This window comes from Gallinula chloropus (genome assembly GCF_964237585.1).
Source record: "Gallinula chloropus genome assembly, chromosome: Z".
Lineage (NCBI taxonomy): Eukaryota > Metazoa > Chordata > Aves > Gruiformes > Rallidae > Gallinula > Gallinula chloropus.
This window is the reverse complement of record NC_140089.1, coordinates 67,894,465-67,917,621: the sequence shown is the minus strand read 5'-3', so window position 1 is coordinate 67,917,621 and position 23,157 is coordinate 67,894,465. Positions and strand designations below refer to the sequence as shown.

Below are 23,157 nucleotides of genomic sequence, written 5' to 3'. Positions count from 1 at the left end.
AAGCTTCCGTATGCCAGAGCACTAAGCATCCCTCAGCTCCCCAAGGAACTGGCATTTGTACTGCTGTCATTTACACTTTTGTTGCAAAAAGAATGTAATGTTTCATATTTATAGTAAGCTTATTGTAGAGTCATTACAAAACAGTGGTGCAGCACACCGATATTTAAAGGGGTCATACAGGAAAGTGGGAGAGGGAGTGTAGGGATAGGACAAGGGAGAATGGTTTTAAACTGAAAGCCATCGGTGTGCTGCAGTAAGGTCTCCCCAAGCCTTCTCTTCTCTGGACTGAACAAGCCTAACTCTTGCAGCTTGTCCTTATAGGAGAAGTGCTCTAGCCCCTTGATAATCTTCATGGCCTCCTCTGGACTCACTCCAACAGCATCAACTTGTGAACTTCATGTAGTTCATAAGAGCCCACATCTCAAGGCTGTCAGAGTCCCTCTGGATGTCATCCCTTCCCTCCAGCATGTCAGCTGCACCTCACATCTCAGGGCAGTCAGCAAACTTGCTGAGGGTGAGGTCCCATTGTCCATGTCCCAGAGATGTTAAGCAGTGCTGGTCCCAGTACCAACGCCTGAGCAGCTCCCGTTGTCAGTGAATGGTCCGAAGAAGACACATGAAGATTTTGATCTGCCAAAAGAAACCTCAGAGACAAGGCAAATCAGGTAGTTGAAGTCAGTTAGTGCCATGTGTTCATCACAAATGCAGGGAGGCTTAAAAGCCACCAACACTGCTGTGTGATGATTCTTTAAAACAGCATGTTTGGAAAATAATTTTGTTAGTTTGTCTCTACAGTGTGGTTGATTTGACTGGTATCTGAAGAATTAATTTTATATATATGTCTTATGAAAGCCTGTAGCAGTATAAGGAGTGGTTTGCTAAAAGTAGATTAGGTAAAACGGTTTTATTTGTGAACGCCTGAAGATACAACATCGATCACAAGTGGTCGTAGCTGGTAGAAAAATAAGCTTTGTTACTTCTTCTCATGTCACTTTACTCAAGAGTGTTTGGTCTGTGTGTGACTCAAATTGTGCACAATGTTTTAAAAGGTGCTGTGCTAACAGTAAAATCTAGTGACTTCCCAGCAATGGAGAAGAGTGTTAATTCTGAGACCTGCGTAGGATCAGACCTAATTACATAGGTCTTCAGCTTTTCTAGAAATCTTTATGAAAGGAAAGTAAATATCTATTTTTGCTATTGTATATAGCTAAAGAGTTTGAGAAATAGATTTCTCCTTGGTATTTTTGAAAGGAAGTTATTTTACAGCATATAGGAATTGTGTATTTAAGTGAGTATAAATCATGTACCTTTCAATACTGATTAAAAATACCTAATCATGGACATGTAACACTCTTCTCTTTGCCTGATAGCCTATCTCTGAAACAGTAAAAATGTTTGTTTGCTTAAAAGTAGGATGAAACATAAAGCTAAGGAAGGTACTTGGAAAAAGGAATTGCAGCTTCTGTACAAGTTCTTATTTTGTTGTATTAAATATTTAATAATGAACAATAATGCACAGGTTTGATGTTAGGTGGGTGAATTGTAACTCCTTTCTGCTATCAACTTTAAAATAACTTCATTTGAAATACTTACTGAAAGCATACTGAAGAAATTAACTGTATTAATCACATCATCATGAAAGAAGAGATTCTATGTAGATATTTCTTGATGCTTCCTCAAAATGTCAAATTTCTCCATATTAGCCTCCCAGGAAGAGAAAAACTGAAAGAAAAATCCTGGGGAATGTTGTTACTCTGTTGGGTTTTTTTTTTCCTTTTTTTTTTTTTTTCCTGTGAGGGATGGGGGAGCTGCACATCTTTCCAGTATCTGCTAATATAAATCACAATTTAAAAACTCTTTCATAAGTGAAAGCTGCAGTGGTTAAGATTTTTAATCTGTTTTTTGCTTTTTAACATAAAAGTACTTATTTTGCAAGCAGATGTGGAAAGGCTGACGTGCACAGAACAGTTGCTAGATGATGTTGGTCTGACTACTTTGCAAAGCTAACCACTGAATTTTCAGTACTGGCTTTTGATTGAGAGCAGCATCAGGTTTCTGATGCCTCACCAGCATTGGCGTGGAAGATAATGCGGGTCAAGGAAAAAGCAGTTGATAGAAAAGTCATCAACAGTTCTTCAGAGAAGCATTCTTAAAGAGAGGGATGCGCTACTAGGGTGGGTAAGTTGGGTTGAAATGTATTTATCATGAGTAACCCAAGTCAGCTGTACAACACACAAGCTTTTGTGAAAATTACTGAAACACACAGCATCTAAAATTTACATCTAGGTGGTGGTAATTGTCTCAGCACTTTAAACCTTCATTTTTATCCTGTAAACATCATTGCACTTGTATGAATAAATACAGTTCTTTCATAATGATAACATAATTTTAATATTATATAGAAATAAGTTTAACTGCCTTTTTTTTTTTAATATAGGGCAGATGATACCAGAAAGAAGATTTGTAGAAGCAGTAAATCGTCAACCGTATCAGTATGAAACGGGTGACTTTCCAACAGAATGGGAAGGTAAATCTTTAATTTTTTTTTTTTTATTTCAAGGTAATTTTGACACTGAATGTAGATTGAGTGTTTTTAGTGGAAGGCCTGTGTAAATAGGTTGTCTTTTATCTTTTGTTTTGAGTAATGCAGGCCTTTATTTAACTGTATAGTTGTTATGAATTCTTAAAGTAATCCCTTTACAAATGGGGTAAGTTATGTTTAGGAAATAAGTACTTAATAAAAATGTTAAAAATGTTAAAGCCTGTATGGTCATGCTTTTCTCTTACTAAATGTGAAAACATTTGTGCCTGAGGGGGAACTGATAGAATAATAAAAAAAAAATGTGTTAAACTTCCAATTATGCCTACACCTCAGTGTTAATCTGTTGGACTTTTGAATTACTGGTGGCACAGTGATGGGTCTGTTGTTAATTTTAGGATGGTTATTTGGTTTCCTAGCCTCTTCCATGCGCAGTCTTGAAGGGAGTTGGAGAACCTGTTAATAATTAACCATTTTTTCCCACTGCTACTGATGAAAATTTTGCCTGGAAATTTGGGACATAGTAAGAAGTTCAGAGAGGTTGGAGAAGTTCCTTAGGAGAAGTTCCTTAGGAGAAGTTCCTGAGCAGCCCTGAGAGAAAGAGAGGAAGCAGAGAGGCTATAAGAGCTTGAGCTAAGCATGACGTTAACTGTGATCTAAAATCCAGGACTCTATAGCATAAGTAAGAAACCCCTGAAATGCCATCTCTTCAACATGGGGTTTTTGGGACAATAATATCTAGTCATCACCAAGAAGTTGGTAGGTTAAAAGCAAACAAATTTCTGTATTTTAAGCAGTATGCAGTTAAACTCTGGAATTCATTGTCCTTGAATATTTTGGTGGCAGGAGGCTTGCATGAGTTCAAAAAGTTTAAAAGAAAATCCCTCTGGTACACAGACATCACTGGTTTAATTTGTCAGTGAGCTGAAAGTTGACGGAGGCTACAGTGTTTTGAGTAAACACTGCAACATACTTCAGCCTTTTTGCTTTGTGCTCACTGTTGGCCCCTGTGGGAGATGATAGTGAGCCAAGAGAAAAGTTTGATGCCATTATTTCCCTTCCTGGTGTCAGTAGAAAAATACCATCTTGCAATTTATCCTTACACTGATTCCTGGTATTTTTTTTTTCTGTCAACTAAGGCTAATATTAACAGCTAAAAGCTTCTCAAAGATGTTTCAATGCTATTAGCAGCATTTGCTAGCAGTGGTGAAACCACAATTTCAACAGCTTTTGTCTTCTGCTGGGGTACCCACAGTTGGCTGGCAAGTATTAACCTAGTTGCTTCTTGTTCTTTATCAGTCCAAGATAACCATCTTCTGCAGGAAAGCAACAGCCTGATAGGCTTGTTCTTACTAAGCCATCTCATGCTTGAGTGGGTATCTGTGTAATCCAACTTTCTGAAGATGTACTTCCTCATCCTGAAGCCACTGCTGGTCATATTAGGTTTGTGTGGAGGTCGTGTAATCACTCTGCACCACAAACTCTGAGCAGCATATTTAGAAACTCAGTAGCTCAGCTCTGTGAATGAATTCTCATCTAAGACATGATGCCTTTTAAGAGTCAAACAGTGCAATCCAAAAGTCTTTACCTGCACTTGGCTGGAATTAATGGGAAACAACATGGGTAGTCAGGCTGTCTCAGGTGGCTGTGAGCTAATCACCCTCTCACAGAAGGTCTTACACTGGTTGGCCAAACTTGCTGTACGAACCTGTGCCTTAGGACTGCTGGAATCAATTTAGCCTTAATAAGTCTGCACTGTCTTGCTTTTCAGAAACCTTAGCATGAATCCGTGTGACTTGACAGTATGGTGCATGGAGGGTACAGCTGTTTGGAGGGATGCTTTTGGCAATCACCGATACACCTTGGAGTCAAGGGTCAGGTTCCTTGCAGTATGGGCTTGCCTAAAAAGATGCAGCTGCCAGATCTGAGATACACTTCTGCAAGTCAGAGCATCTTATTCAGCTTTGTTTTAAAAAAGAAAAGGCAGGTGATCCATCCCATTTTTATAAGCTGCATTTTTACTGTTAACCCTTATTCCCCACTTTTAGAACTGTTTTTTTCTTTGTGATTTTTGTCAGCACCAAAGAGAGTTCACAGAGAAAATTTACAGTGTGCAGATAGCTAGCGGTCTTCTCCTCATAAATACTCAATTTCCCTAGAAACAGAAAGAAAAGTTACATGCATCTTTTTTTTTTCCCTCCTGTTCATTCCTTAAGCAGAAGGAGTGTGCATACATGTTTCTGACAGATAAAGGCTAACCTATTCTTTTTGTGTGATGCCAATTTAAACATTTTGGTGGAAGTACAACATAATTCTAAAAAGCCAAAATTGGCACTTCTGCTGTCAGTATAGAGGCCGTTCAGAGAACTATTGTGCCTTCGCTATATATACTTGGATGTGAATTAGGGATGTGGGATGCTCTGAAATTCAGTTTGTCGCTACTTCTTTTCTGTCCTGTGAATGAAAAATTCTCAATGAGCAAGAAATGGGAAAGAATGGAAAGACTAGAGTTCAAATAATACTATAGAAGCCAGTTATCTGAGTGGGAGCAGTTTAATACAAGGCTTTATACACACTTTGCTGAAAAGCTCATGATAATTCTGTCCCTATTTTTTCCTCTTTAAAATTGGTCTGTAAGTTTCCCAGGCCTATAGGACCTGTGCTGAAATCACTCTGTATCTACTGTCCAGACTCTTTAAAATTTCCCAGTGAATTTTTTCTGTGAGTGTTCACTGTGCAGTTCATGCTGTTGTGGATACTGATCATTCCAGCAAGTAGTCTGAGGCTTTGCAGAGGGATTTCTAAAATACTTGTTTTCTCTCAACAGCAGAAGATGAATATAAGGTTAGAAGGCTGTATATTACTTCTTACTTCTGTTCTCTATTTACTGTTGGACTTTTTTATTTTTAATGTTCTAAATCCTCTCAGCTGGACACATGCTACATCTCCGGGGGCCTTCTCTCCAGATCCTGTATATGCACTTTGACATCTGTAGCCTCTCTACTTCAGTTTTGGCTGGTTCAGCAATAGCAGTCTCCTTGCTTAGCCTTTTCAGGCTTTTAACTTTATTTTCACTCTGCTCTTTGTTCTGCCAGGGCTCAGTTTTTTCACTTGTGGGTAATCCTTAATGACCGCCTGATTTAAAAGCAGTCATCCTAGCACCATTTTTTCCTCTCCTTGTTTTCCTACATCACACTGTGCCGATGAAAAAGAAGCCTCTTGTGACTGAAATGAATAAAAGTACTGTTCCTGGAAATGTTTAAAGGCATGAGTTGTCTGAGAACTTGCACAAAACCAGGGACAAAGCATTGTTTAAGGAGCGCAGTGAAATTTGAAGAGGGTCCGAGTTAAATCCCATTGTATGTCTAAGACGTTCAGCCTGGACAGCTGTTAATTTAAGAGGCTGATTTTGGTGCTGTGTTTATCAAGCTACAAACATGTAGTAAGGTAACTGAGACCTTAAAGCAGCAAAATCATCCAGCAGTAAAGCAACAAATCATCCAGATTACAGGTTCAGTCTGTGCAAGATGTTTCTCAGGCTCCAGGCATGATGTTGGATTGGTCCAGAGAGTTTTCTGAAAATGGAGTTGGTCTTAGTTTTTGCCATTTGCACACAGAAAATTAAGTCATTTTTTATTGTAAAAATTAAAAAGTCTGCTTCCTTTTGTGTAGTTTTGAATTTAGAATGTGGTCCATGCACACACAGTACAGAGATTATCCTATTTTTGTTTAGGGGAAGCCTCTTGTATTTGACTACAAGGTGGGAGTACATACCTTTCCCTAGGCAGTATGGGTGCATTCACAGATAACCTTTCTGTAATGTTAGTTTTGAATGTTCATGAACTGTAGCATGTGAAATTTACCTCTTTGGGACATGTCAATAGTGCTCCTGAGAGGAGACCAGTAATTTTACGTACCTATAGAGATTCATTGTATACTTCATGCAGCATTTTATTGCCCATCTACTCCTCCTAGTCTCTTTTTTTTTTTTTTTTTTTTCCCTTCCTGGTAAGATTTAGTGATTAATGGGAGTCCTAATTTGCATGTTCACTTTTACGCTCATTACAGTGTGTTATGTGACAGTAGGAGTCTTAAAGTTCAATGAAAATCTCATGCATACTAATGAGAATGCAAATGGGAGTGCTGATGAAAGACTGCGAAGGTCTCAAGGTGGGAAATGCCCAGCTACCCTGCAAAATGTCTTTTAGACAACAGTAGTGTTGCAATGAGTGCAGGATGCAAGAAGTGCCATCTAGATAAAATTAGAAGCAGCCACATAATCAGTTTGAAATGGAGTACTGGGGGGCAGGGAGGCATGTGTTGGTTGCAGTGCTTTGGTACATGATAGGTACGTGTTACCTTCTCAGCTTTACCAGGTTTAAAACATCTTCCTGACAGTGGTGCGTATGTTTAGTTTTGTCAGCATAGGGAACAGCAGTGGTCATGTGGGAATCTTTTCCAGCTGTGGCTGTCCCTGGACACTTTTAAATTAAGGGCATGCATGTGTGCATGTCGTACTCAAATAATACATACTAAAGCACCTACCTGCCTTATTCCCATCAACAAATATTTAACTGTAGTATAAAATCTGTTGAGTAATTTAAACCTTCATTGACTAGAAGCATAACAGAGAGCTCAAAAAAAGGCGGGAGTGCTTTTCCATTGCTAAAGTGTATACATTGGTTGTATTTTGTTAAAAAGAATGCAAAATGTCTTGATTTCAAGATATCATTTACTTGGATTTTGTTGAAATTAGTGCTAACTTAGTAGCACATGAGTTATAATTCTGTATACATTCATTCTTCCTTTAATTGTTGCCATTCATTCCTCTTACTCCTGTGTTACAAGGTATTGGTAGTTTTTTCAACCACCATTTATTGGATACTCAAAATATTGTTGATGCTTTAGAAAAACTTGAAAGACTTCTAAGTTTTCTTTCTGAATAAGAACCACCTGAAAGCAGGTGGAAATTAAATATATAAGAGCCCTCCCATTCTTCTCCCCAAAGACTGATGGGAGGCGTGGGGGGTTCAGGTGAATGGTTAGAAAAATTTATTGCTTTTGAAAGACTGATAAAACTGTTAAAAAACAAAGTACAATATACTAAAAATATACTCAATTCAGGGTACATTTCTTTTGCTTTTAATCTTGGGCTGTGCCTTGTATAGAAAATTTCATAAGTTGATTTGCACAAAGAATATTGTATGTTACAGCTAAGCAACTTCATCTTATGGCTAAAAGGAGATTTTAGTATGTTTTGTTACTGTGTTTCTCACGCAGCTGCTTAGCAGTGAAGGAATCTTTCATTAAATTTTGGTTTTCTAATTCAGTTTATTGGAGATGTTATGAGTTTACCTGTAGGAGTTTGGAAGATAGTATCCAATCTTTGTGTCAGCAAGTTTTATTTAGGGTTAAATTGAAAAATATTTGTAGTCCTGACAAGCTGCCCAGAGAGGTGGTGGATGCCCCATCCCCAGAGGTGTTCAAGGCCAGGTTGGATGGGGCCCTGGGCAACCTTGTGTAGATCCAGGCCTGGAGGTTGGTGTCCCTACCTGTGGCAGGGTGGGCTCTGTGATCCTTGGGGTCCCTTCCAACCAATGTCATTCTGTGATTCTATGATTATTAAAAAGATGAAAGGCTGATAGTTCTTGCGAAGCAATGCATTTACATGCTTGTTACAGCTGGAAAGAAAATTAGCACAATATCATACCTGCATGCATTATTTGTGTATTTAAATAGATAGAGTCTGGTAATGTAATGTTTGATACAATAAATTTTCCTAAATTAAAGGTTGTTTTGATGCTTTTGAGTGTTGTTACTAATAAAGATCTATTAATGAATGAGAATGTGTCACATAACACTCATTGGTTCACAGCTTCTGTTCACAGGACACGTGTCATTGTGTTACCCTTCACTGTACTGTCTGTGCCTTGTTAAACTGAGGCAGATAATTAAATGGTAGAATCTTTTAATAGAAGTATTCCATTCTTCTGAAAGTCATTAATGAAATAACTGCCTAAAACCCCAGTCTGCTATTGAAAGAAAATCTATTGTAATGGCTATATTTCAGCAGCAGTTTCTATCTGCAGCTTAATTTTCGTGAGATTTCAAACTTTAAGAGGTTTTCTTTAGGAATTACTAATTTTAATCATTTTAAATGCACCTGGTGTTTTAAGAAAATAGTGGCAATTTTGTTTTTAACAAATGCAGGTATTTTTATGTTCTGAGAGCTGTGGAATTGAAGACAGTGGTACTGCACTTTCATGAGACAGAAGCAAGGCATGGCGAGGCAGAAGATGATACTTTGATGGAAATAATCCCTTAAATTTTGAACTTTTGGAACTTTTTTTTTTATACTAAACACTTTACTACTCTTTCTTTTTTCTCCAGCTAAATCTTTTACTGGTTAATGGCTGATACTCATACTTCTAAACCTAAGAGCTTTCTTGCTTTTCTGGATGATGTTGGATCTGTTGCTAAGTATGGACAAAGATGACTTCTGTCAGGAGGAAAGGCTTTTGTGCTATGATTTGCTCTAATAGCATTGTTGGTCCTTTTACAAAGAGTGTCTGCAAGGCTGCAAGCTGAGGCGTGCTAGCCTCAGCTGGTTTAGTCTTGTTTCTTGCCAGATTTTGCATTTGGAAATCCTCATAAAATTTATATGTTTTAAAGTGCAACAGATACATGCAAAATATTTTCTAGATCTATACATTTACTAGATGGTAATTTAATCGTATTTTGAGTTACCTTATTGGGCTGCTTTTCTTTCTGCTAAGATAAAACTTTAGCAGAAAGGGTGATGTTGACTGTTGAGTGCTCAGTTGCTTCTCCACAATGGTGAATTTGGATTTAATCATTGTTCGGACCAAAAGACCTCTGATAGGAGCTGGCAGGGACTGCTTTAAAGCAAAGGTGTTTGAGAATGGTATTTAAAAGAACACCTCTTCAGAAAGTGTCATCTGGGAGACAAGAACCAGAAGTAATACCTTAGTTTGAATCACCATGTATTTTACCATTAACCTTAAGTTATGGCTGTTGGCTTTGCCATCATGGCTTAATTCAAAGCTACATAATGCTGGCATTTTGCCTGCCTTAATTCTGTTGTTATGTTAATTGGAAGCTATTCCCACTGAAACCAGATTCATAATGTTGCTGAAGCAGAATGATGTTAGTGTTTCACCCTGTGTGTAATTGCGTTTTCAGTCGTGAGGTGACATTATGACTCTGTGCAGCTTTTAGTGTTTTGGACTTGCTGTCTGACTCATTCTCTAGTTCCCATGAAAATACAGCACAGATGGTATTAGAAAATTAAAATTTGGAATAGTTCCTTTTTAAAGCATTTCTGAAACTTTCTAGACAGCTACAGGTCAGACCAGGCATTTGACTGGGTGATAATGAAAATGTCATTTTGGCTCTAATTTTCAAGCACAGTAACAAAAGTCTTAATTATCCAAACATACAAAAGAACATTTTGCTGTATCTCAGCACTTAGAACTGGCTCTCCTTATGTTTGTCCTGCTGTTCATTACTGGCCACTTGCATTCTGCTATACATTCATTTGAAACATATGAGAAGAAAAGTCTACCATATACTCAACCCAGTACCTACCAGTTTTGTGGGTTGAAAAGGCATGAAAAAATACTACTTTAGTGATACTAGTAAAGAGTGATGAATATTGCCTTTTCCACTGGCAGGGAGCTGGTAATGGAGTTGGAACTATCTCTAATGTGGCCTGAATGAAGCAAGACCCAATTGACAGCCGCATCTCCATCTGCAGTGAGAGTGGGCATAAATCCATTAATTTTGGTTCCTGGTGGAAAACCTGAGCCACAGACAATTGTCCTTGCCACAACTTCCATTCCTCTGCTGTCTTCTCCAAGTGTGAATTAAGTGAGGTGGAAGGAACCTTCCCTTGGTTACAGTACCTCTGCCTTGATGCACAGCCATACGACATGGTGCAGTCAGGGCTCTACAGACCCTCAGTCAGGTTTGGGGCTGTACCTTGCATCCCTGTCAAGGAGTTCTAGTTGGCACTAACATAAGTAGGTTTTCAGCTTTAAGAATGCTCGAAGCATATACAGGAACCCTTTTTTCTCCTGAGTCATCAAAGGCTTATCATACTTTCCAGCAGTCATCTTTCCACTATCTCAGGGTGAAGCTCAGCTCTGTATAGCAGGAACAACAACAGGCTTGGGCCCTGAGCCCTGCTTTCTAAGCCCTTTTTTGGCAGCCAGAGTGGCATGCAAATTTTGCCCAAACTCTCCTCACAGAGGTGATTTCCGCACAGACACCCCCTTACCCTTCTGTGAAGGCTGTCAGTATTGACATGGGAAATAGCATTTTGATTCATTATATTTTGGGAAATAATAATATGGCTTGCTAGTTTGTGCCAAGTCCTATGTAATTTATATAAACATTTGCTTTCCATTATAATTTCATCATAATTTTGAGTTTTGATACTGTCTGTAATCATTGAAATCAAATATATTTGATTTTTATCTCTTTTGCAGCATGGATAAGAAAAAAGAGAAGGGATCCACCCAGCATTGAGGTGAGTGACATGAAGCAACTTTAAATTTTCAATTATAACTCATCTGTCCAGTAATTCATCACTTTTGGGGGAGAATTTAATTATGTTGCTTGCCTAATTGATGAAATTATACATAGAGTAGATATCTAACACTTAGAAAAAAACAAAATGGAAATATAGGCTCCAATGTTCTTCAGTTGTTACTTTCATCTGTGTGAATCCTTTAAGATGATCTATGTAAATTCTTTAGGATCATCATGGCCATTCAAAAGTTTCTTTAATGAAAAGAATTCTGAAGTTACTGCTATGATAATTTTAAAATCTGCCCTCTATGTATCAATGTAAGGCTTTTTTATGGTAGTTGACATTAAAATGTAGATTTTAATGTGCGTAGATGAGGCATTCAAACTGACACCCACAGAGGCAGGTACTTGACTTCTACCAGCAGGGATAACTGTGTTGAATTCAGTGAAGGTTTGTTGACGTGCTAGAGTCAAAGGTTTGGTCACGGATCTTCTGGAATATAATATGGGTTTGTGGAAAGTTGTCCTACCTGCCTGTGTGTTAAGATCACCTTGGGAACCTTGTCAGATTATGTTTACAAGCCCATTAAATTACTTCCCACACAGCTCATGGCTTTTCAACCAATTCTCTGCCTCTGTTTCGTACTTGCCATTGAGGTTGTAGAGATAAGGGCTATAATACACCCATGAATAGAAGAAGGTTAAGATTTTATCCTCAGGGCTTTTTAGGAGTTAAGGCAAATTTACACACTTTTCTTTGCATTAACATTTAGGGAAGTATAAAGTGTGATTTTTAAAACCTTTTTATTATTATTATTTTACTCCTTCCCTCCTCATCCATGTTATTTGTGCTAAAGTACTGTAGTTGTTCTGCTAAGCTTGGACTGGTCTTTGTTTAAGTAGTTCTGGCTTATATTAACTGCATACAGACAGCTTTTATTGAACGACCACATGTGGGGATGTTGCATGTCTTCTGTCATTTCCAGGAGCCAGGTTGCCATGATAATTGTGTTAAGATAAACCTGCTCCAGAGAATATGGGGAGCCTTAGGTTTGGAACTAGTGCAGTAAAGCTCCTCTTGGCACTGGAGGTGTTTGTTCTGTTTCAAAATAGGGAGCAAGGAGTCTCCATGGGTGAGAGAACTGTGAATCAATAGTGTTATAAATTTTTTTACCTTCCCGAAAAAGCAGTTCATGCAGAATGAAAGATTGTTGGGAGTAATGTTGCATTCAGGGTTACAGGACTGCTGATACCTTCAGTTTTAAATAGAAACAGATCTGAAAAGTAATTTAGCAGCCAGGGTCTTTAGGGCTGTGTATTGACCTTATCAGAGCAGAACTGGTGTACCAGGAATGTGAAAAGTATCGGGGTTTTTTTTCAAGTAATCTCTAAATGGCCTTTTCCTGTAAAAGAAAAGGTAGTTAAAATGAATTAATATTAAAAATTTTTGCTAATATTAATTTGATAAATAATTGACAGTCCAGTTTAGTGGGTTTGGGTTGTTTTTGTATTGGTGTAGAGTGATATGAACAATCTATTTTTCTTCTGATTTGAAAGTGTTATACTACAAACCCTTATACTATAATAACATTATAATTACACTAGGGAGCAACATAAAGGATACTGTTTTGTCTCTACTTGTAGGATTGATTTCTTTAGTGGTTCAGCTATATAAACTTTACCGGCTCCTATTCTGTATTATATTCCCTTTTTGACAGTAATGCTGGTATACTAAATTGCTGTTTGACAGATGTGGAATGATGGAATATTTCTGACCATACTTCATGTTGAAACCCCGTGTGACTGATCTTGTTCTTTCCCGTATTTCTCATGGGACTAGACTATTTCTGGAAGAGGATGCAAAGACCACAAATTTTGCATTTTTGCCATGACATTTTACTTTAAACATCACATAGTACCACCACAAAACAGCATTACAGTTCCTAAAGCGTAAGTTGCTAGAGCTGTGCCTACAGTCCTACTTCTATGGTCTGTAATATCACTATTTAAATTTTGTTTTTATGGGTTTTTTTCTTTTTTTGCTCTCCTTTGCTCATTGTCTTTTTTTTTCCCCCCAATATCACATGACATATGTTAAACTTTATGAAAATCTCTGTTCCACTTCTGTGCAGTGTTTGCCTACTGCCCTGGTTTCAGCTAGGACAGCCGTGTCTGGGAGTTAGGGGGAGAGCAGTGCTGATAGCACCCTGACGTTTCTAGTTGTGGCCAGGCGGTCAGGGACTTTTCATATTTCCCTGCTAATGAGAAGGCCAGGGGCACCCAGGGAGCTGGGAGGGGACACAGCTGGGACAGGTGACTCAGACTGGCCAAAGAGGGGGACTGGTTGGGGAGGAGCACTCAGCTCCAGGATGTATGATTTTTTGGGGACGTTCTGGATTCAGGGCAGCTCTGAGCCATATGGCCTGAGTTACGCGGTTCGGTGAGAAACTGCATTGTGTATCACCAGTTTCATATATTTTGCTATAGAGTCCTTTTATTATATCTATCTCTCTGCTATCCCAGTAAACTATCCTTATCCCAATGCACAAAGTTTTGGTTTCTCTGGTTTTCTTTTCCCTCCCTTCCCCCTTCCCCCAGGTTCCCCCCTGCTCCCTCTTAGGGAGCGAGCAACTGTGTGGTGCCCAGCTCTTGGCTGGGGCAAAACCACGGCACCTACCATCTCCTTTAGTATTTAATGTTTGGGATTTGTTTTTATAGTTGCAGAACTTGTCTTCTATTCAGCTCTCAGCTATGGATGATAGAGGTTGCTAAACTTCTCAGGGTAGCAGGTGTCCTGATGAGATCAATGATCCAACTTAAATTGAAAATACTGCAGAGATACATGGCTTCACAAATCAACTGGATCTTACTGGTCTTACTGGTGACCACATTTTGGGAAACAGGAGTTTGGTGAATACTGTAAGCCAACAAAATTTGAAAACAAATGGAAGTTACCCTTCCTTACACTGCTCAAGGTAGCTGGGTCATGACACCTGCGAAGTCTGTTGATGATGTTCTTAAAGGTTGCTAATGCTTTCAGTTCAGGGTGTTCTTTCTTCCCGAAACACCTAACTGGTCTGATTTTGTTTCCCTTACAAAGCTTTTGTTTTCCCACAATTGCTTTTAATCTTTTTTTACTTTAGATTTTTTAAATGGAATAATACTCCAATCGCTTAACAAGACAACTTGTTCAGTCTTAACTGTTTCATATATATATAATTAATGGGTTTTCTTCCTCCCTGTGCCCCCAACACACCATTTTTTCTCCATAGGAAATAAGAAATTTTTTGGAGGAAGTCACTTAGGATTCTGTGTACTGGGCTAGTCATACCTGAAGAAACTGCTTATTGCCTTGTTTGTTTCTAATCTAACCAGTAAAGTCAGGTATATTAGTGGTTGGCAGCCTTGGATTTTAAAAGACAGCTTCTGGGATACTGGAAACAGTTGGTTGCCTTTTGATTTTATTACAGCTCAAAATATGCCAAGTCTCATGCTCAACTCAGTTATGATGAGGGTGATAACTTTGCAAATGAATGCAGATCAAGTTGAGTCTAACTTGCACTTATACATCTTCTGTTCCTATGGTAATCAGGGAGTCCATCTTGATAGAGCATTTTGGATCATGTCTGTACCTAGTGTAAGCCTGTATGTATGTATACACATACTGTGTTATAGCAGGTGAAAACCTGAGCTTGAGTATTTTTACATTACTACAGTATTCTGTCATCTGTCCTTTTATATATATTGTGTATGGTCATATGGGGATGGCTGAGGAAAATTTGTCATTGCCTTTATTCCTCTGCAGTCATAAATTGTGCTGTAACCAATATAACAAGTTTAGAATAATTAAATAGGCTATTACTGTTTTTATATTATGTATATAGGAAACCAAACATGTAGCATGTTTATGGGCAACAGAAGATTGTCCTTGTCTAGAGAGCTTAAAATTTTCAGTAAATGTAATTGTTTTAAAGTCTACAGTTCTTAATTTTTTTTAAAATCAAATGCTGTTTTCTGAAAGAAGATTTAATAAGTTATCACTTTACATGCAAATTAGTTTACCTGCTAAGCATTAATGTCAGAATTTATTAACAGAAGTTGTCTTGGGAAGTAGCAGCTGTTTTATAGGAGCAATGTTCTGTCCATGCAAATAATTTCTTCAAGAGACCATTCCCTTCCATTCTTCAGGCTTCCAGTATGTCTCATCAAGTAGGTTGTAAGGACCTTGGCAGGCTTGACAGTTGAGTGTTTGAGAGCTGCATGAAGTTCAACAAGGCCAAGTGCAAGGTTCTGCACATGGGTTGGCACAGTCCCAAGCCCAACTACAGGCTGGGAGTAGCATGGATTGAGAGCAGCCCTGAGGAGAAGGACTTGGGCTGCTGATTGGTGACAAGCTCAACATGAGCCGGCAGTGTGCACTTGCAGCCCAAGAAGTCAACTGTATCCTGGGTTGCATCAAAACCATTGTCACCAGCAAGCCATGGGAGGTGATTCTGCCCCTCTCTTCTGCCCTGTTGTGATCCCACCTGGAGTGCTGTGTCCAGCTCTGGGGTCCCCAGTACAAGACATGGAGGTGTCGAAGCGAGTCCAGAGGAGGACCATGAAGATGAACTGTGGCCTGGAGCACCTCTCCTGTGAAGACAGGCTGAGAGAGTTGGGCTTGTTCAGCCTGGAGAAAAGAAGATTCCAGAAGACCTTTCTGCAGCCTTCCAGTAGCTGAAGTTGCCTACAGGAAAGATGGAGGGGGGAACTGTTTGTCAGGGAATGTAGTGATGGCGTGAAGGGGTAATAGGTTTAAACTAAAAGAGGGCAGACTTACATTAGATATAAGGAAGAAATTCTTTTATAATGACAGTTGTGAAGCACTAGACCAGGTTGGCCAGAGAAGCTGTGGCTGCCCCCTCCCTGGCAGTGTTCAAGGCCAGGTTGGATGGGGCTTTGAGCAGCCTGGTCTGGTGAGAGGTGTTCCTGCCTATGGCAGAGGGGCTGGAACTAGAGGATCTTTAAGGCCCCTTCCAACCCAATCCATTCTGTGATACTTAATATAAACATGCTGTCTTGCATACACTCCTACCTCCAAGTTTTTCTTCTGGCTACAGATTCTACTCTTGATTTAAAACGTCATCATTATATGCAGTGATTGATGTGATGGTTGGAGGCCACCTTGAGCATAGTAATTACAAAAAGATGGAGTTTTTGATTCTGAGAAGAATTCTGATCATTGGAAGGATTTCCAGAGGGCAGACTTCAGCCTGTTTAAGAAGCTGATTTACAGAGTCCCTTGAAGCAGTCCTGAAGGCCAAAGCAGTCCAGGAAGGCTGGATGCTCTTCAGAAAGGAAATCTCAAAGGTGCAGGAGCCAGTCATCCCCATGTGCTGGAAGATTAGATAGATGGCAAGACAGTGAGCTTGGCTAAACAGAGAATTTGGCGGGAACTCAGGAAAAAGGAGAATTTATAGCCTTTGGAAGAAGGGGCAAGTAATCCAGTGGGACTCCAAGGCTGTTGTGAAGTTATGCAGTAAGGAAATTATGACTAGCCAAAGCTCAGCTAGAATTTAATTTGGTGTCTGCAGTAAAAGACAATTTAAGAATGTTTCTGTAAATACATGAACAATGGGAGAGCTAAGGATACTCTCCACCCTATATTGGAAACAGCAACAAAGGATTAGGAAAAGACTGAGGTACTTAATGCCTTCTTTGCTTCAGTCTTTAGCAGTAAGATCAGTTTCCTCTGGGCACCCAGCCCCCTGAGCTGGGAGACAAGGATGGGGAGCTGAGTGAAGCCCCCATAATCTAAGGAGAAGTGGTTAGTGACCTGCTACACCATTTGAGACAGACAAGTCCATGGGTCTGGATGGGATCCATCTGAGGGTACTGAAGGAGCTGGCAGAAGTGCTCACCAGGCCATTGTCCATCATCTGTCAGAAGTCCTGGCTAACCGGGAAGGTTCCAGTGGACTGGCAGTTAGCAAATGTGACCTCTGGCTACAAGAAGGGCCAGGAGGATCTGGGGAACTACAGGCCTGTCAGCCTGACCTCTGTGCCAGGGAAAGTCTCTGTTCCAGGGAAGGAGCAGATCATTTTGAGTGCCATCATGGGGCAAATACAGGACAGCTAGGTGATCAGGCCCAGTCACCATGGGTTCATGAAAGGCAGGTCCTGCTTGACCAACCTTGTGTCCTTCTATGACAAAGTAACCTACTTAGTGGATGAGGGAAAGGCTGTGGATATTATGTACCTGGACTTTAGTAAAGCCTTTGACACTACTATTTCCCACAACACTCTCCTGGAGAACCTGCCCGCAAAAGGCTTGGAAGGGCACACACTTCACTGGGTGAAAACCAGGCTGGATGGCCAAGCCCAAAGACTTGAGGTGAATAGAGTTACATCCAACTAGTGGCTGGCCAAAAATAGTATTCCCCAGGGCTCAGTACTGGGGCCAGTTCTATTTAATGTCTTTATCAATGACCTGGACAAGGGGATTGAGTGCATCCTCACTAAGTTTGCCCACATTGGGCAGGAGTATTGATTTGCTGGAGGGCAAGAAGGCTCTACAGAGGGATCTAGACCGGCTGGATGGATGGGCTGAGGCCAACTGTATGAGGTTCAACATACCCTCAGTGCTGGATCCTGAACTTGGGTCACAACAACTCCGTGCAGCTCTACAGGGTTTGGGGAAGAGTGGCTGCAAAGCTGCCTGGCAGGAAAGGATATGGGGTGTTGGTTGAGAGCCATCAGTGTGCCCAGGTGGCCAAGAAGGCCAACAGCATCCTGGCTTGTATCTGAAATGGTGTGGCCAGCAGGACGAGGGAAGTGATAATTTTCCTGTACTGAACACTGATGAGACAGTACCTCGAGTGCTGTGTGAAGTTCTGGGCCCCTCACTACAAGAAAGCAAAGGTCCAGGAGCATGGGCAGAGAAGAGCAACGAAGCTGATGAAGGGTGTAGAGCATAATTCTGCGAGGTGGAGCTCAGGGAATTGGGGATGTTTAGCTTGGAGAAAAGGAGGCTGACGGGAGACCTTATCACTATCTACAGCTACCTGAATGGAGGTTGTAGACAGGTTGATGTCAGTCTCTTCCAAGTGACAATTGATAGGACAAGAGGAAATAGCCTCAAGTTGCACCAGAGGAGATTTAGATCGGATATTAGGAAAAAAAAATTTCACCTGAAGGGTTGTCAAGCATTGGAACAGGCTGCCCAGGGAAGTGGTAGAGTCTCCATCCCTGGAGGTATTTAAAAGATGTAGGTACAGTACTTAGGGACATGGTTTAGTGGTGGTTTTAGCAGGTTAGGTTGATGGTTAAACAATGATCTGAAACATCCCTTACAACCAATACAGTTCTGTGCTTTGGTGCATCTATTATGTAAATATATTAAAAATACTAATGAAATAAATTGTTACTTTCTGTTGGTGCATCTCCTAACTGAGATACTAGTTGGATGCGTAAGATACTTTGTAAGCTTTGGTTATAGCACCTGTTTCAATAGCATGGCTGCCCCTCTGGCTCTCCTATGGTCAGTGCATACATAATGCACAGCAGGGTTTTCCACCACACAGATAATGGGAGCCATATAAAAATTGGATTAGGTAAGTATCTTGTATCTGAGGCACACTGAATCTTCAGCTTCCAAACTTGGAAGGACCTTGGAGGTAGATCTTTAAGGATGTGGGAAATACCAGGAATGTAGTGATTTTTTTAAGCATTTCTGTGCTTAACTTCCATTTGATAGCTTTATTATTTCTGATTTCAGAGGGCAACAGACTTTTAAGGTTTTTTAGAGAATCCTGCTGGCTGTAGCATCACGTACCTGAATGTACTTGGAAATCCAACCCATGTTTTTTCTTGTAGCAGACCTTGTAGCTACACACTTCTGACTGTCCTGAGGTTCAAGAGTATCTGAGCTAACTTGACATTTTTCATGGCCTTGTCTGCAGAATAAAGTAGAAATAAAGTTACAGACTGTCTTGGGGTTTGAGAAAACGTGTGAGGAAAAACCAGAGATCTCATGGCAGTGCCTGGAGAAGCTGGTACGCAGAGAGGTGCAGTTTGTGTCTGAACTTGCCCATACGATTCTGTGCAGTTGCTGGATTTGTACCTGTAGCACTTCCCACTCCATGAACGTGGGTCTTTGGACTAGAAGTCACTTCACTGTTAGATGCCGCTTCCTCTGTGGTGCACACAGGGCTGCAGAGCTGCAGCTGTTCTCAGTGTGAATTGAGACCTCGCTGTTGCTTTGTATGTATGTGTGTGTATGTATGTTAACATTTAATGGGGAGTAAAGTGGAATTGCATGTTCCTTTAATCAGTGTCAAGAGCCTGAAAATAGTGTGAAATAGAAAACCACAGTAGATGACTGCTTTTCTCATGCATTACGTACTTGCTACACAGTAATAAAACTCAGTGGCTTCTGAATTGCACAGTTGGATAGAAGGTGAAATGTTAAAAAAAGAAAGTTTTTTGTGACAGCTCCTGTCTTCTTTCAAACTATTTATAGCATTTCCATAATTATCTGTTTTGACAACCTCCTTGTCAAGGAAGGAAAAATGTACTTCACTGAGTTGTAATAAGCACAAGGTTTCAATGATTGCTTCTTCCTCCCCACACCCTTGAATAATTACATTGAAATTACATTCTGTTTGGTTGTCACAATGCATAGCCATTTTTCCCATTTATTTAATCGTAAGTATTATTTATTTGAGAGATGGTATGATCAAAACTAGCTTCAGTCATGGAGATTAGTTTACACAGAACTCACGCTCATTTAACCAGAATGGGATGTCAGATTCTTTGTTTGACACTTTTGGGATTGTATTTTATAGTTTTGCTTCTGTTTTCTTTCAGATGCTTTAGTTGAAAAGTTTTAAAACGGGGACTCAGAAAGGGGAGTTGTACATTCTCACATAGAGAATAGGGCTTAGCAAGTGAGTATTTCACTCCTGAAGCAACAAAAAGCTGTAGAATATGATTTAGAGTTCACAGAATCACAGGGTTGGAAAAGACCTTTCAAGATCATCAAGTCAAACCATTCCCATTCTGTGCTAAAACATATCCCTAAGTACCTCATGAACCCTTTTTTTGAACACATCCAGGGAAGGTGAGTCAACGACATCCCTGGGAAGCCTGTTCTGGGAAATGCTGTGAAAAAGGCACAGGGATAAATAGTTCTCTGAGCAAAATATTTTCCACTATTGTTGTCCAGGATCACAACTAGGATTGAAAATTTGGGACCTATTCAAATGACTTGCCTTGCACTAACTAGCATTTTGCAAAGCAAATTGTGCATGATTCCAGGGAGGGTTGTTACTCAGTGTGGAAAGGCAGTAAAATTTGACAATATAAAGAGCTGAGCAAGGTCTGAACAGAAGGGAGTGGTCAGAGATGTCACTCAAAATAAAAATAATAATTGAGAGCTTGAGGAAGCCATCATCTTTTAGAGTTCATTTGTTCACTCTAACTTTCTCCTCAGATTTGAAATGTAGGTGCTTGTCAGCCTGCATGGAGAAGTATTGAGGCACCGGTGTGTCCCATTACTTCCAGTTTGCATATGCTGCAGATCCCAAGGCTGTAAGGGGGAGAACTGCTGGCACTCTGTTGTGCCTCTCTGCATGGGAGGGAGTGCATGAAGCATTGGCTCTGTCTCCTAATTCACACTTACCACAGCTGAGAGGGGGTGGAGGGAGAAGTAATGTGTACCAGGAAAAGAGCTGGTACAGATTACATCATATGTAGAGTAAGGGGAAAGCAAGGGCTGAACTGGGACTGAGTCACAGCGACAGTTCCTTGTTGGCTCTGTGGGCACCAAGGCTGTGCATTGGCCTTCATTCAGGGCACAGTGCAATGGTGCCAGGCTAGTTTGTGGGTTTTACTGCTTCTGCACAGTTACATCTGTGATCTGGAATGTATATGTAGTTCTGTAAAAAAAAAAAATAAATCTTTGCAGTATTATAAAAATAATTCAGGCATAAACCCCTACAGAGCCCATGTGTTGCTGACATGCTTTACATTCCTGTGTCTCTGCCTCTCCTTACAAGTTCTGGCCAAATACATACATGCTGCAGTGTCAGCGCCTGCCAGAGACTCTGTAGCTCAGAAGTAGCAATATAGTGACATAGTGATAGTTAGCATTGCTTATCTGTAGATTTGATTTAAATTAAAATTGCTGTGCATTTGGGGGTTGGACTCACTGATCTCTGGAGGTCCCTTCCAACTCCTACAATTTTGTGAAAATTAGTGTATAACTGATTTACCTTGGTAGTAAATTCTACCAAGCACTGCATTTAAAACTAAAGATTGAGCTGTCATCAAAACATATTTGTACAAATATTTGTATCCAATATATTAGTTTAACACCTACAGATTAATTATTGGAGTGCTTTAAACTTTTATTACAGGTTTTGTGCTGTTACTGATTGATTCCAAATAATTAGCACACCCCTAGTTTACAGGATTAGGAACCCAAAATGCACAGCCTTCAGGTTCCCTAGAGCAGGTTGCACAGGGAGGCATCCAAACGGGTCTTGAATATCTCCAGAGATGGAGACTCCACCACCTCCCTGGGCAGCCTGTGCCAGGGCTCTGTCACCCTCACTGTGTAAAAGTTCTTCTGCATGTTGGTGTGGAACTTCCTGTGCTCCAACTTGCAGCCATTGCCCCTTGTCCTGTCTCCACAGAGCACTGAAAAGGGGCTGGCCATTTCCCTCTGTGTCCCACACTTCAGATAAACACTAATCAGAGCCCCTCCCAGTCTTCTTTTCTCAAGGCTGAACAGTCCCAGCTCACTCAGCCTTTCCTCATAGGGGAGATGCTCCAGGCCCTTAATTATCTTTGTAGCCCTCCTCTGGATTCTCTCCAGGACATCCCTGTCTTTTTTGAGCTGGGGAGCCCAGAACTGGATACATATCTGAAAGAGGTCTGACATACATGTAATCTCCTGGGATTATTTTGTGTACTGGACTCGATGATCTCTCGAGGTCCCTTGCAACTCCTACAATTCTATGATTCTGTGATCCATCTAGAGTGAACTGAAACATGATCCTAAGGAACTACCCACCTCTCAGAATGGAAGTCAGAATTTCCCATTTCAAAAACCTGTGGTATCATTAGAGGTCTGTTTCTGTATCTGCTTACTTTTTAGGGGCTGTGGTAGGCTGCAAGCAAAAGTAACTGCTCTAAAACAGCAGCTACATTGGTTTAGTAATTTGTTTGGATAATTTATCTGATTCATGTTCAAAGGTTAAAAAAACCAAAATTGAACTACAAAGCATAGACCTTGAGACATGCCATAAATTGTGATGTATCCAACAAAGATCATTCAGATCAGTTTACTTCTGAATTGTGCAGGGTTCATCCTTCTAAAATGGCATGCTGAGTGCACAGAACACAGCACATGTCTTAAAATTGCAGCTGATCAGAAATTTGTTGAAAACTGAAACCTGAATAGACCAACTCTTACATTGATTTGACAGACATTTTCGATTGACCAAAGGTACTTAGCATGTATGTTCTTTACAACAGCAGTCATCAGTTGACTCGGTGTTTTAAGTATTTTAGCAAAGCCAGATATACCTTTCTAATTCCAACTGCCCCTCTGTCCTTGCCACACACTGACATGGCCCTTCATTTACCACGTGTTTCTTACTCCCAGTCTGGCTCTGCTGAGCTCATGCTCAGTTGCTGAGTTAACAAGACCTGCCCTGGGTCAGAACATTTGGTGTTTCCAGTGATGAGGTCCTGTTGCTGCCTCCTACTCTTGAAACACGATGTAACATCTGATTATTTCACTTTGTTTATTTAACAGAGTTTAATTAAACCAGTTTAGGTGATATATAAAAAAAAAGGTGAATTGGCTTAACTTCTAGCACTTAGTTGGACTTATATTTAATTTGTCAGGGAAGACAGAAAACTTGATATGCTACATTGCTTACCACAATCAACCTTTTAAATACTATTCCAAACCAAATATTTTTCCTTTGCACTCAGCGTTTTTGTTAAAAAAAAAAAAATTGCTAGCTTCTATATACAAGAAGTTTTTAACAGGCAGAATTCAGAGATCCTTAATGA

At 40.1% G+C, this 23,157-nt stretch overlaps 1 protein-coding gene across 1 annotated transcript in view; it reads left to right on the top strand.

The window, feature by feature from the left end:
• Positions 1-23,157, top strand: part of NDUFAF2 (NADH:ubiquinone oxidoreductase complex assembly factor 2) — a 59,447-nt gene that overhangs the window by 30,309 nt on the left and 5,981 nt on the right. The window contains exons 2-3 of the mRNA XM_084278143.1: positions 2,438-2,527; positions 11,050-11,090. Of these exons, the coding sequence (XP_084134269.1) occupies positions 2,438-2,527; positions 11,050-11,090 (131 nt within the window). The remainder of the gene's footprint in view (positions 1-2,437; positions 2,528-11,049; positions 11,091-23,157) is intronic.